The sequence below is a fragment of the Phyllopteryx taeniolatus genome, chromosome 9, assembly GCF_024500385.1.
Source record: "Phyllopteryx taeniolatus isolate TA_2022b chromosome 9, UOR_Ptae_1.2, whole genome shotgun sequence".
Classification (NCBI taxonomy): Eukaryota; Metazoa; Chordata; class Actinopteri; order Syngnathiformes; family Syngnathidae; genus Phyllopteryx; species Phyllopteryx taeniolatus.
In genome coordinates, this window is record NC_084510.1 from 7,880,145 (window position 1) to 7,893,455 (window position 13,311).

At 42.6% G+C, this 13,311-nt stretch overlaps 1 protein-coding gene across 2 annotated transcripts in view; it reads right to left on the reverse strand.

The window, feature by feature from the left end:
* camkvb (CaM kinase-like vesicle-associated b) overlaps positions 1-13,311 on the reverse strand; it is a 46,171-nt gene that overhangs the window by 8,791 nt on the left and 24,069 nt on the right. For both annotated transcript variants that reach the window (XM_061786030.1, XM_061786029.1), the window contains exons 2-3: positions 1,812-1,919; positions 292-423 (exon numbers count right to left, since the gene is read on the reverse strand). In XM_061786030.1, coding sequence (XP_061642014.1) covers positions 292-423; positions 1,812-1,906 — 227 coding nt within the window. In that variant the 5' untranslated portion in view covers positions 1,907-1,919. The remainder of the gene's footprint in view (positions 1-291; positions 424-1,811; positions 1,920-13,311) is intronic.

The window sequence follows — 13,311 nt, forward strand, 5'->3', positions numbered from 1 at the left end:
GGAATGTAACTACATTTAGCTACAGCCGTACTTAAATGGGCTATTTACAGAGAAACACGACTTGTATCATCTTCTTGGTTTAGTGATACTCCCTGTCAAAGGTTTAGACACAGTTTCACATTCAAAAGCACTGGACAGTGTGTCCAAAACTTTGACTGGTAGTTTATTTGTTTGCTATTAGGCGGTATGTCCAATGCTAATATGCTGTTAAAGGGACTGTTAAATGATCAAATAAAAGCAGAGAGATTACATGATTACAAAACAGTGGTGAATTTAAGTAAAGGAACTCACATCTTTAAGATGAGGATTTCATTTTTTGCACCTTTGCGTACCTTCCTTCCATCCTTCTTGAGGAACTTTTTGCATGTGTACATTCTCATTGTATTTTTGTCCTTGGCTCTGAATATCTCACAGAACTCCTCCCTGGAAATAAGCATTTCATGGAGATATTAATATATGGATGAAGTGGTACATTGGAACAGCTAAAGTTGAATGCCTCTGAAGTCGCACAATTTGAATGTGGTCCTGAATTATAGGAACCCATTAAATGTATATCAAATGTAGAACAAACAATACATGTCTCTGTCCTAGCATCTAAGTACAACATGGCTAACTCAATAGGAGATTTAAAAAATAAAAATAAAAATAAAAATAAAAATAAAAATAAAAATAAAAATAAAAATAAAAATAAAAATAAAAATAAAAATAAAAAAATAAATAAAAAAATAAATAAAATAAAATAAAATAAAATAAAATAAAATAAAATAAAAATTAAAAGTGGAAAGTCCACACTTCCACATTTTCCAACGTCATTATGTGAAATAACTCAGTAGCAGTAATCTCCCTCTTCTCAGTTCTCATCGCGTGTCATACAAGTTGAAAGAAGTCTTTACATGATGCAATCCACCTTTAGTAAATCTCCCTCTCAACAATTTCAATAACTCCAACACCAGGCCTTTGTGCTCTCAAATCGATTCCCAAACCAAAATATTGATACCTTTGTATATTGAGATCTTGGTGGGAACAACATTTTATTCCGTTTGTGTAAGCCTATAGGCAAGTCTGTACAACGGCATTATGGCAGATCTTAAGTAGGAGTCGTGTGAAACTACATTATGTCAACTTCCAAACAGCCAAGACGTGGTTTGTGAGGACTGTGAAAAAAATGTAAGAAGTTGTAGCACCACAACAAACCTCGTAAACAATTCAGGTTAAACCACAACACAGAATATGAGACACTTCTTGATGAAGCGGAGCTTTGGACATTAGAGGAGTAAAAAATATTTGTATCAGATCGGGACTGCCAATACCAGCTAGAATTTTAATCAGCGAAAGGAAATCGGTAGTATCAAATATCACAAATCACCAAGTCTGTCACTCGTCATCAAAGAAAGGTTTAACTGTTTTTTACTTCAAAGTTGCTCCTGATGCTGCGTCATCAGTAAGTGAATGAGGAAACAGTGTTAAAGGGGTTTGAGTACCTTGAAGGTAGAAAAGTGCTATACGAGCGGAAGCCCGTTTACCATTTACCAATCCTTCAAAATTTTAAACAATGAACAACAATTTGAATACTAATTAGTCACTTAAAACATTGCCATTGAAATTAATAACAGTGATAGCAAATGCATGACGCTGAAATGGATGAGTTCAATTTGAATTATTTACCATGAAAACAGTAATACAACAAAGACAGTCAGATCTCAGCGATTCCACTTGATCTTTATACTATGATGATGTAATCTTCTCTGATCTTTATACTATGATGATTCTGTATGATGTAAAACATGTTTGCAAATATGTACAGCACTCACGATTTAACAATTTGACCCATGTCATACTTGTCCGTCACGTCTGAAGGACTGTGGTAATCCTTTTTTTCGCCGATTGTTAAACAGCCAAATGGCATGGCCACTCCTGACCTGTGGGGACAAATAGACAGAGACAGACAGAAAAAGAGCTGAATATGAAGATAATACGGGACTTAAAACTGCACCAGGGGGAGCATTAATACCATAAATAATTTATGGTTATGCTGAAAACGATAGTCATTCATTCATTTTCTGCCGCTTAACCTGTTTAGGGTCGCAGGTGAACTGGGGTTTATCTCAGTTGACTTTCGGTTGTGAGGCGGTGTAGACCCTGAACTGGTTGCCAGGCAATCACAACTGAAGATGATATTTGTATACGAAAACACAACTTACAATTTGGAAGACGCGTCAGCCTTTACACTGAACTCAGTTGCAAATGATCAGCGAATGTTGCTCTGCTTTAAATCCCTTCACATGAGGTTAAAACAACTACCACTAAATTCCTCAAGGGGAACTTGTCAGTGTTGAACACTAGCTTCTTGTATGCTTAATGGCTATCGCAGAAATGAATTGAACAAAATCAGTAAATCTGCGTGAATAAAAAGGAGAGTGTTGCTAAGTCAGTGTGCTCTAACATTTCTCCAACTGAGCGAAGAGTCAAATGTATGCTTTTCCTCATATCACACCGCATTGGTGCTGGCAGCCTCTATTATAGATGCAAACCCAAAAATGAGCCCAGCCAGCAAGATGGATGGATGGATAGATACAAAAAATATCTCAAATGCTCTCATACATGCGACTGAAAACATTTTTTTCCCCCTGAGGGAGATTTATTTTAAGATAGATCGATAGATAGATAGATAGATAGATAGATAGATAGATAGATAGATAGATAGATAGATAGATAGATAGATAGATAGATAGATAGATAGATAGATAGATAGATAGATAGATAGATAGATAGATAGATAGATAGATAGATAGATAGATCGATAGATGTGCTCTCTGGACTCCCTGTTTTCATGGGAGGCATGAGTCTGTGTCGTGTACTTAATGTGAGTGGGTGACCTTTGCTGGCTCTGCATCTCCTGGTGTCACTTGCACTATACCGTCCATGTGGTGAATGTTTGGGCTCAGCAAAGTTGTACTCGAAAAGAGCAAAAGAGCATTTTGCAATGTTTCTGACCGCTGATGCAAGGAAACAAAGAAGGTTTACGGTAAGGCAAAATCATTATTTAAACAGGAAGCTACAAACTATCAACAGGCTGCGTCCCTTTATGCACTTAACATTCGGGCCAAATTTGAGCCTTTCCCTCCTTGCAATCAAAGTCAGCAAAGGCCAGATTCCCAGCTATCTCAAAGAGATTATCCTCACCGATTATCCTGTATTGTGGGCTTTGTTAAGAGTGATTTTTCCTCCCCAATCTGGTCGGAAAGCGTTTGAGGCCAACAATCGTAAATGTTCAATATGTTCATTATTTCCGTTGTGTGTGGTCAACACCGACCGGGGTTGACTGAGCCACGGAATACGTGACTGTGATGTGAAACGGAACGATAGCCAATCAAGAAGCAGCTTGTAGTATGCGCTGTTGCCGGACACAAAGATATTAAAAATTGTCATGTTTGTAGTCTGCTATGATGCAGAATACTGCAAATGTCCATATAAGGTAATCGTGAAAGGCTTTCTCATGAAAAAAGAAGGCTCGCCATTATGGCGTGATTTACACCGACGACTACTGGCACCATTTGGGCATTATCGCCCCTTGTTCCGTCTGTTCTCAATTCTATGGACTATCCGATCAATGTCTGGCCGAGCTTGATTACTCAGTTGTCTTCTGCAGTAGACCATAGTGGAGCATTTAAAATTTACGAGAGTTCACATGGACTGTGATAAAGATGTTAGTTCAGTTTGGCAAAGACAGCTCAGTCCAGGCAAGATTAAGGGAGCATATGAGGGATTTTCTGCCTTTTCATAACCGTAAATTCATGAGTCTAGGTTAAAGCTTACTGCGAGGCTGCAGCATTTGCATGCGCTTGAAATGAATAGGGGATTACTTCTTCTGCTGCTATGCAATAATAAGGAACTACATCTTCAGGAAATGTTCAATATCATTACTCTAATGTGAGCAATTATCAAATACTAGCTCAATCTAATGCATCAACATCAGCAAGGTTTGGAAAGCATCTATTTAATGTTTACTTTTCAAATCCATCCTTTTCTGCCGCCCCCCTGCCTCCACACTCTTTCTGGCTTCACTGAACTGCTGACTACCAGGAGCCATTGCTGATTTACGAAAGTGGAGTTAAACAGTGCTGAGTCTCAGCAGTCACAAACTACATTTTATACAAACCTTCGCCCATGAGCAAGATGAAAAGCGTTTCCTTTGATGAGTGTGTACGAAAGCAACACAAATAAAACATTTACCCGCAAAAGGTCAACGTAAATTTCAACACAGCAAGACTGACATTTTGCCTCAGTTACTTCTTTTTTTTCAAATTCAAGTGAGGTGTGTTGCTGTAAATGATGATTTTTTTTTGGGGGGGGGGGGGGGGGGTATAAAAAGAGATCAGTCAACAGAAACACAAATTCCATCTATCCATTTTCTCTACTGCTTATCCAGTTGAGGGTTGTCTTAAAGGTGATGTACACTACTCATTCACAGAGCATTTGTGAATGAGACATTGACAGTCAATGAATTCCACGCCAGTGTTTGGCAATGTGTCAATGCACCATATACAAAGAGTGAACTTCTCTTATTTTCTACATGCTGCGCGCACTTTGATTATACTAATGGAAGCAAGCAGCCGGCTGCTGGGAACTCTCGCTGTCGAACGAGGTGGAAGAGGAGATGGACACAAATGTCATATGCTGATCAAAACAGTGGGTGGATCTCAGCCAATTAAAGCTTTCGACTACACCCTGGACTGGTCTCTAGTTAAATATAGCACGATTGTAAAGAGCTTTTTGAGTAAGAATTGATCCATCCCCAACTGCACAAATGACAGCAATGTGAACCACTTCACTATAGTATAAAGATGTTTGTGATGTGTAACAACTGTGAGTAACTTACGAAGTAACAAAATGACAAAATACATACATACACAAATAGTAAATAACTTGGGCCTGGTACACATATAAGGCTATTTCCTATCCTAAAAGGTTGTTTATCAGGCATATAACTATTATATAAATATTGAACAGGTTTAATATTTAAAATTGTCGGCCCCGATCCGTCTCGGACTCTGTTATTGTGACATATTCACTCTAAACACACCTCGGACCACAGGATAATCTGATGGGATAATCTTATAAAACATAAATTAGTCTGGCATCTGTCGTCCTTGGTTGGGAAAGGGCAAAATTGGGCCCAAAATATCCTGATTATCTTAATGTGTGTACAAGGGCTAAGTAACTACTGTAACTAACTAAGCTAACTAACAAAATGGTGAGGCACCAACCTCTTTCCTCTGCAACATAAAAGGAAGTCTACTGTATTCTGAATCGTTTTCCTACTGCAGTAGCAATTGTGATTCATTATAAAACTGAAATAAAATGTTTGCTGTCTATCCGGCTCAATTGCTTGGATTATTTTTTTTCTCGTCACATCATATCATTGCATGATCATTTCTGGGACGGCAGAATTCAATGAGCTAAATCGGGTGCCAGTCACGCCCACTTGGCTGTTGTCACGTCACTGATTCCGTTCATACTACGCAGCCCCCTTACACACTGGCTGTAAAGTCTTTGAGGTAGTATCACAGCTGCAACAGAGGTGGATAAAAATGCGTGAGGGGTTTCCGCAATGCCAAGATAGGGGCGTAAACTCTTGAGACCCACTCTATTGTGTTGAAAGTTATTTTATACATCACACCAAATGCTGTGATGGCAGTCCCACTTCGCTGGGTTCTGTTTAAAAGACACAGTAGTACGGTTGTGAATCATCAATTTTGCAGGCTTTAGTGTGAAAAAGGCGACCCTACTCAAAACATCACTGGGCATTATAAAGCAACATCCTGCATAAACATTGGACTGCCTCATTTTTTTATATTTGACTAAGGGAAAATCTTGACGTCTCAGTGCACTAATTAGAGTTGTATTCACCAGAAGCTGCCGAGGACAGCAGCGATGAGGAGTGTAGAACGATTAGAAAAGAGCTGGCTATCGCATGAAGAGAAAAAGATAGAGTGGCGATGCATACACGATTGAATTATTAATGCCAGTCTCCTTATCTACAATGTGTTTCACTAGGCCCGCAATTAATGTTTTACTTGTATTGAGAATCTTTGTATCCCGGAGCGCTTGCTTTTACAGTATGCAAGGAGCACAGACATGGGAGCTCTGGCAGTGTAGTAATAATTATCAGGCTTCTCCTTTCACCTATAATCCCACGTCAGCGTGCTGCATGGTTTATCTCTCAGATTGGATTTCTCATTTGTTTGCCAGAAATCACAAAGAATTGGAGCCTGAGGAATGCTATTTAATTTGAGGATCTTGTTCAAGGTCCTGATGAGTAACAGCTTGTGTAAAGAAAGCAACATTTCCCTCACTCAGCACAACCTGTCCTGACAAACAGCTTTCTAAAACGAGGTGTAATTATAAGAACACGCCAGAAAAAGACAAAACAAGTTGCAGTTCTATACATCAATCAACCCCCTGGCACTGTTCTTCTTTACCCACTACCCACCTGAACATTATTGTTCTTCTTCAGAGCAGGGAAGAAAAAGCATAGCCTCATTAGAAGCGGAACAATTTAAATCATATTTATGTAATTGAAAAGCCAGTGAACAGCACCTCAGAGCCTGCTTGCAATAAAACCAGGGTACAGGAACATATACTGATGATTGTTTCTTCTGAAAAGAGATGTCACACCTGTAAAACAGCTGATTCTATTGCATAGCCTTCCCATATTTCCCACTTGCTGGAAACAATCGTCAGTTTTCCAGTGTACATGGTTTTATAACCCAAGCAGCTCCTCTCTGGGAATCACAGGCCAAAACATATTTTGTTGAATTTTGCCTTAGATTACACAATCCATCCATCCATCCATCCAGCCATCCATCCCTCCATTTACTGCCACTTATCTGAGGTCAGATCGCAGGGGCAGCAGCTGAAGCAGGGAAGCCCAGACTTCCCTCTCCCCAGCCACTTCGTCCAATTTTTCCATGGGAATCCTGAGGCGTTCCCAGGAAGGCGCGCCCGGAACACCTCACCAGTGAGGCGTCCGGGGGAGCATCCTAACCAGATGCCCGACCCACCTCATCTGGCTCCTCTCTATGCAGAGGAGAAGCGGCTCTACCCTGAGCCCCTCCTGGGTGACCAAGCTTCTCATCCTATCTTTAAGGGAGAGCCCCGACACCCTGCAGAGGAAATTCATTTCGGCGACTTGTATCCGCAATCTTGTTCTTTTGGACACAGCTACACATACAGCTTGTGACCATAGGTGAGAGTAGGAGCGTAGATCGACCAGTAAATTCTAAGTTTTACCTTGCGCCTCAGCTCATTCTTCATCACAACAGCGATACAGAGTCCGCATCACAGCAGACGTTGCACCAATCTGCCTGTCGGTCTCTCATTCAATTCTTCCCTCACTCATGAACAAGACTCTGAGATACTTGAACTCCTCCACTTGGGGCGGGGTCTCTTCCTCGACCCGGAGAGGGCACTCCACCCTTTTCCGACTGAGGACCATGGTCTCAGAGTTGGAGGTGCTGATCTAAATCCCAGCCACTTCACACTCGGCTGCAAACTGCTTGCTCTGAGAGCTGAAGATCGCGGCTTGATGCAGTCATCAGAACCACATCGTGCAAAAACCAGAGACATAATACTGACGTCGCAAAAACCCTCAACCCCTTGGCTGCACCTATATATATATATATATATATATATATATATATATATATATATATATATATATATATATATTACCTATATTCTGTTCATGAAGCTAATGAACAGAATCGGTGACAAATGGCAAAAGGGCAGCCTGGCCGAGTCCAACCCTCACTGGAAACGTATTCAACTTACTACCAGCAATGCAGACCAAACTAACACCGGTCGTACACGGACCGAACAGCACGTATCAGGAAGTCCGATACTACATACTCCCGGAGCACTCGCTATAGGACTCCCCAAGGGACAGTCGAACCAAACTCTGACTCCGGTCGTACAGGGACCGAACAGCCCGTATCAGGGGGTTCGGTACCCCATACTCCCGAAGCACCCCCTATAGGACTCCCCGAGGGACATGGTCGAACGCCTTCTCCAAGTCCACAAAACACATGTAGACTGGTTGGGCGAACTCCCATGCACCCTCAAAGACCCTGCCGAGGGTGTAGACCTGGTCCACTGTTCTACGGCCAGGTTGAAAACCACACTGCTCCTCCTGAATCTGAGATTCAACTTCATGATGGACCCTCCTCTCCAGAACCCCTGAATAGACCTTACCAGGGAGGCTGAGGAGTGTGATACACCTATAGCTGGAACACACCACTCCGGTCTGCCAATCCAGAGGCACTGTCCCCGATGTTCACGCGATGTTGCAGAGGCGTGTCAACCAGGACAGCCCTACAACATCCAGAGCCTTCAGAAACTCCGGACAGATCTCGTCCACTAATGGGACCTTGCCACCAAGGAGCTTTTTTTCCACCTCGGTGACTTCAGCCCGAGAGATAAGAGTAGTACAGAGTAGTCAGACTCTGCATCTTTCTGGGAAGGCGTGTCGGTAGAATTGAAGAGGTCTTTGTAGTATTCGGCCCCCAGAGTCACAACGTCTCAAGTTGAGGTCATCAGTGCCCCATCCCCACTATACACAGTGTTGATGGTGCACTGCTTCCTCCTCCTTGGGAGAGGGAAGTCTGGGCGTCCCTGCTAAAGCTACTGCCCCCGCGACCCGACCTCAGATAAGCGGTAGAGAATGGATGGATGGAAGGATGGATGGTGTTAGAGAAGATTTATTTTGGTAGAGAGATCCTAAAACATTGTTTTTATTGGAATTATTTTAGAAATCGTCAGTCTGATGGAAAAAAAAATCAGAAAAAACTGTAATGAAATGAAAATGTAATGAAACACTGCAAACAAATCTAGGTTTTCAAAAACATTACTGTATGTTTTACATGAACACTGATCTACACATATTTAATGTTTTGATATGTTGAAGTGGACAAAAAAAAACAAAAAACAAAAAAATGTACCGGCATTACCAGATAACGAGCAACCCTTTATTGCTCAGTGACTGTTTTTCTTAATGTCTTTATGTCTCAAAAGTGTTCTCTGTCAATTGACTGTCTGTTGTCGTACTAGAGCGGCTCCAATTACCGGAGACAAATTCCTTTTGTGTTTTTTGGACATACTTGGCAAATAAAGATGATTCTGATTCTGATTCTAATTCTGATTCTGCTTCTACATTCTTATCATGTCTCATTCATATTTTATTCTGTATAATTCATAGAGATAAAGGATTTTCATCATAAGTGTACAAATAATGTACTCTAATGTTTGATGATGTCACCCTTGTGGTGGGTGGCGCGTATTTGTTTTTGGTTTATCCGCTGCATGCACCACATATATGGATCAGCACACTCATTGACAAGAGTGTTAATGCTTAGTAATGCTTGGTAATGAAGTGCTTACTTCATGAGTGAAAATGCCAGTTTGCACTGGCTTTTTTAACTAGTAGCCACCTAGTAACTCAGCTCCTAGTAATCATGGAACTGAAAGTCCTACTCCGAAGTGGTCCTTCAGTAGAGTGGGCGAGGTGAAAAATCGCTCATTCATATGAGACAGGACCGCCCCCTCAGAATTGGGTAATTTCAGCTCAGCTTGAATTAGAAGGAGAAAAGTGTAATGTAAGAGTTGATCCATGGGGAATTTTGACGAAAGTACTGTATGTCACGGACACCTGGAAACTATTTTAAATTGTTTGTGTGTGTGTGTGCATGTGTGTGTGTGTGTGGGGGGGAGTAAAATATGTCCCCTCTAATATTTAATTAATTATGCAATATGACCAATAAATATAGTCAGAATACAATAGAATTGTATCTTTTTTCTTGACATTGTGTTTCCAGATATTTGGGACAAAGGCTGGATTTATATGACCTGGGTAAAGTGACATAACCTACTGTGATTTCTATATTTTTGCTGGCAAAGTTCGGATATGCATCATGGCAGCATTAGGAGAAAATGTGTCACTTTAAAGATACATGTAACGAGACCTGCAGTGTAATTTCTGTGAAAATTACAATCAGTGCTATACATTTTGATGCTCGACTTGGAGAACCTTTGCTGTGCTATATACTGTTACTGTTTAGTTGCACATATTTTGTTCTTTGGGTAACATGGTAAATACTGCATGTGTTTCCCTGTAGCGAGTGTGTGACAACTTGTGCCAGTTTAGTTTAATAAAAACTGCCAGCTACAATCAATCCTGGGGGGCATGGGGACAGTATGAAATTGTACAAACATGAGTGCATGCCTAAAAGCCAATATGCAAAGCATAAAGTATGTCCTCTCCTATTTACTAAGAATATATCCACTATCTCTAACTTCGCTCAATACATCCAGAGTTTTCTGTTTGCATTCTCATGTTAAACATTGCAATGCTTGTTAAACTTTGGGGTCACCAAACACGTCTTTTGGCCTGTTGTATATTTTTACATTAGAAGACACAAGTTCTGGGCCAATGCTGTTAGTCTTCATCCCTCCATGCTGCTTGTGTCACGAATGGATGGAGACTGGACCCAAGAGCAGGCGGAGGCTGAGAGGTTGTGATGAACAGTTTATTAAAAATGGAAATGTAGATGGTCCTTGAGATCCGCTGGCGGGTGGTTGAGGCAGAGAATGCGTGGCAGGCAGAGACAAGGATAGTTGTTTGTCTTGGCAGCATGGTGGCAGTAATCTACTTGGCGAGGGACACATGAAATACTGTGGACTAGGAAAAAGACGGAGGTCAGAATGATGACGAGGATTTGTGTAGCTTACATGCCGTTGTACCGTTGGGGAAGCTTCAATACTCTGGCGAGATCTGGTCAGGCTTTTATGCACGTGGTAATGAAGGCTAATTGGTGACAGATGCGTGGCCGAGGAAGGTGCTGGAAAGAGAGTGAGGCGAGGGGAGAGAGAGAGAGAGAGAGAGAGAGAGAGAGGGTGAAATGGCGCAAAGCGCCGCCCAAGCTCCAACCGTAGTACAGCAGGATGGCTCGTGACAGTAACCACCTCTCAACTGCCGCCTCCCGGCATCCTGCCAGGCTTCCCCGGGTGAGCCACATAAAAGTCTGATAGCAGGGAATCATCAAGGATAAGCTTCCGGGAAATCCAGGAACGCTCCTCCGGACCATACCCCTCCTAGTCCACCATGCACTGGTAACCCGTCCCCCTGGGCTTCAGGTCGAGGATGCACAAAACCGTGAAGGCTGGATGGTTGTGGGCCCACTGAAGGGCATCAGAGCGTGCAGAATCGGGGACGAAAAGACGGTTCGGAGGTCCGATCTTGGGGTCAGGGTGAGACTTTTGGGCGCGTTTGACAATTTGTTCTATTTTCCATGAGGCAGCACCAACGAAGCAGGAGGAAGGGAGCATAGTCTCGTGTTCAGCAGGGCTGGATGGGGGTGAGAACATGCGGCGTCAGGTTTACTGTTGCGGGATCCAGGTTGGAAGCAGAGGCTGAAATTGAATTGGTTTAGGAAGAGGACCCAGCAAGCTTGACGGGGATTAAGGCATTTGGCGGAACGGAGGTAAGAAAGGTTCTTGTGATCTGTCCAGATGATCAGTCCCCTCCAGCCAGTGCCTCCACTCTTCCAATGTCCATCGAGAACTGGCCAGGTCTTTTTTGAACACCGGAGAGCGATCATGATAGTCTTCGGAGACTTGGGAGAGGTCAGCTGGTGTGGCAGATGGTGATGGGTCTCCAGAGGGCGGAATAGCAGAAAGCAGGCAGTGAGAATGGCAGTGAGGGCTCCATCCAGTGATGGATAAGCGCGTCCAGTCTATTTCGGGGTTATGTTTTTTGAGCCAAGGAAGTCCCTGCTAAAGCTACTGCCCCCGCAACCGATAAGCGGTAGGATGGATGGAGCGGATGATGAATTGGTGGACCATTTCGCTGCTTTTCCGCGGAGAAGGTTAGTGACAAACGCGACCTTGGATTGTTCGGTGGGATAACTGTACGGTTGAAGGTTAAAAACTAGGGAGTTGGCTACATGCACTTAGGTCCCTGGAGTAGGGCTCGGGCAGAGAGACATGAGGTTCTTTGTACGGGAGGCGTGGTGGCTCAAAGGCTGCGTGCTCGGAAGTAGTACTTACTGGGGGATGGTCGGATTGCATGTTCGAGGAAAGGAGGGTGACTTGTTGCGTAAGGGAGTGTAGAAATTCCATGATTTCTTGAAGAGTTTTGTCTTGTCGCCCTATGTGGGCGCCTTCGAGGGTGAGCGCATGTTTTAGCACCTCCGGGGTTGCTGGGTCCAGTATTTTGTCACAAATGGATGGATACTGGACCCAAGAGCAGGCGAAGGCTGAGAGGTTGTGATGAATAGTTTATTGAAAAGGGAAATGTAGATGGTACTTGATATGCGCTGGTGGGTTGTTGAGGCAGAGAATGCGTGGCAGGCAGTGACGAGGACAGTCGTTTAGCTTGGCAGCGTGATGGCAGAGATCAGAATGATGACAAGGATTTGCGTAGTTTACATGGATACTGGGGAGCCGTTATACTGCTGGGGAAGCTTCAATACTCTGGCGAGATTTTCCGGGATCTGGTCAGGCTTTTATGCATGTGGTAACGAAGGCTAATTGGTGACAGGTACGCATTCAAGGAAGGTGCTGGAAAGAGGAGAGGGTAGGGGAGAGAGAGAGGGCGCAAAGTGCCACCCAGGCTCCAACCGTAGTACTGCAGGATGGCTCATGACACCTTGTGTGTACAGAAATGTTAATTGCGCACATAAAATCAACATTACATGAGCGATCACAACCTAAAAGCTGTTGTAAATAAAGCTCACACATTTTAAATGTCGAACTCACATTAATTGAAAGGCTCCCACAAATGCTGACTCTGCCAATTATGAGTTGGAAATTTAATAGAGCGCATTAAGGAAACTGAGAAACTGTAAACGAACAACATCAAAAAATCAACAAGATTACACCATGTTGAATGCCTCATTGTATACAGTCGAAACCAGATCAAGAGATGACCTCCAGTGGACTAGACTGTCTGTGTGACATCTGAGTATACTGGCTTTCATGATATTTCAGCTATACGAGATTTAATAATTTGACCAAACAATTTGACTGCAAAATACAGTGATAACCAGCAGGAGACCTTATTTCTTTGTGTGTCTGTGAGCAGGTGGTGAGACGCATAATCACATTAAATTAAATACCAGGCAAGTTATCTCAAGTTCATTACTTAGTTTTGAGTCCTCACCTGCAGCGACTGCCACCTCTGGCTTTAATATTCTCTGATCCAAAGCTGCTTTTGCCACCAGAAACAGTAATGTTTCAGAAGGAAAAAAGATGAAA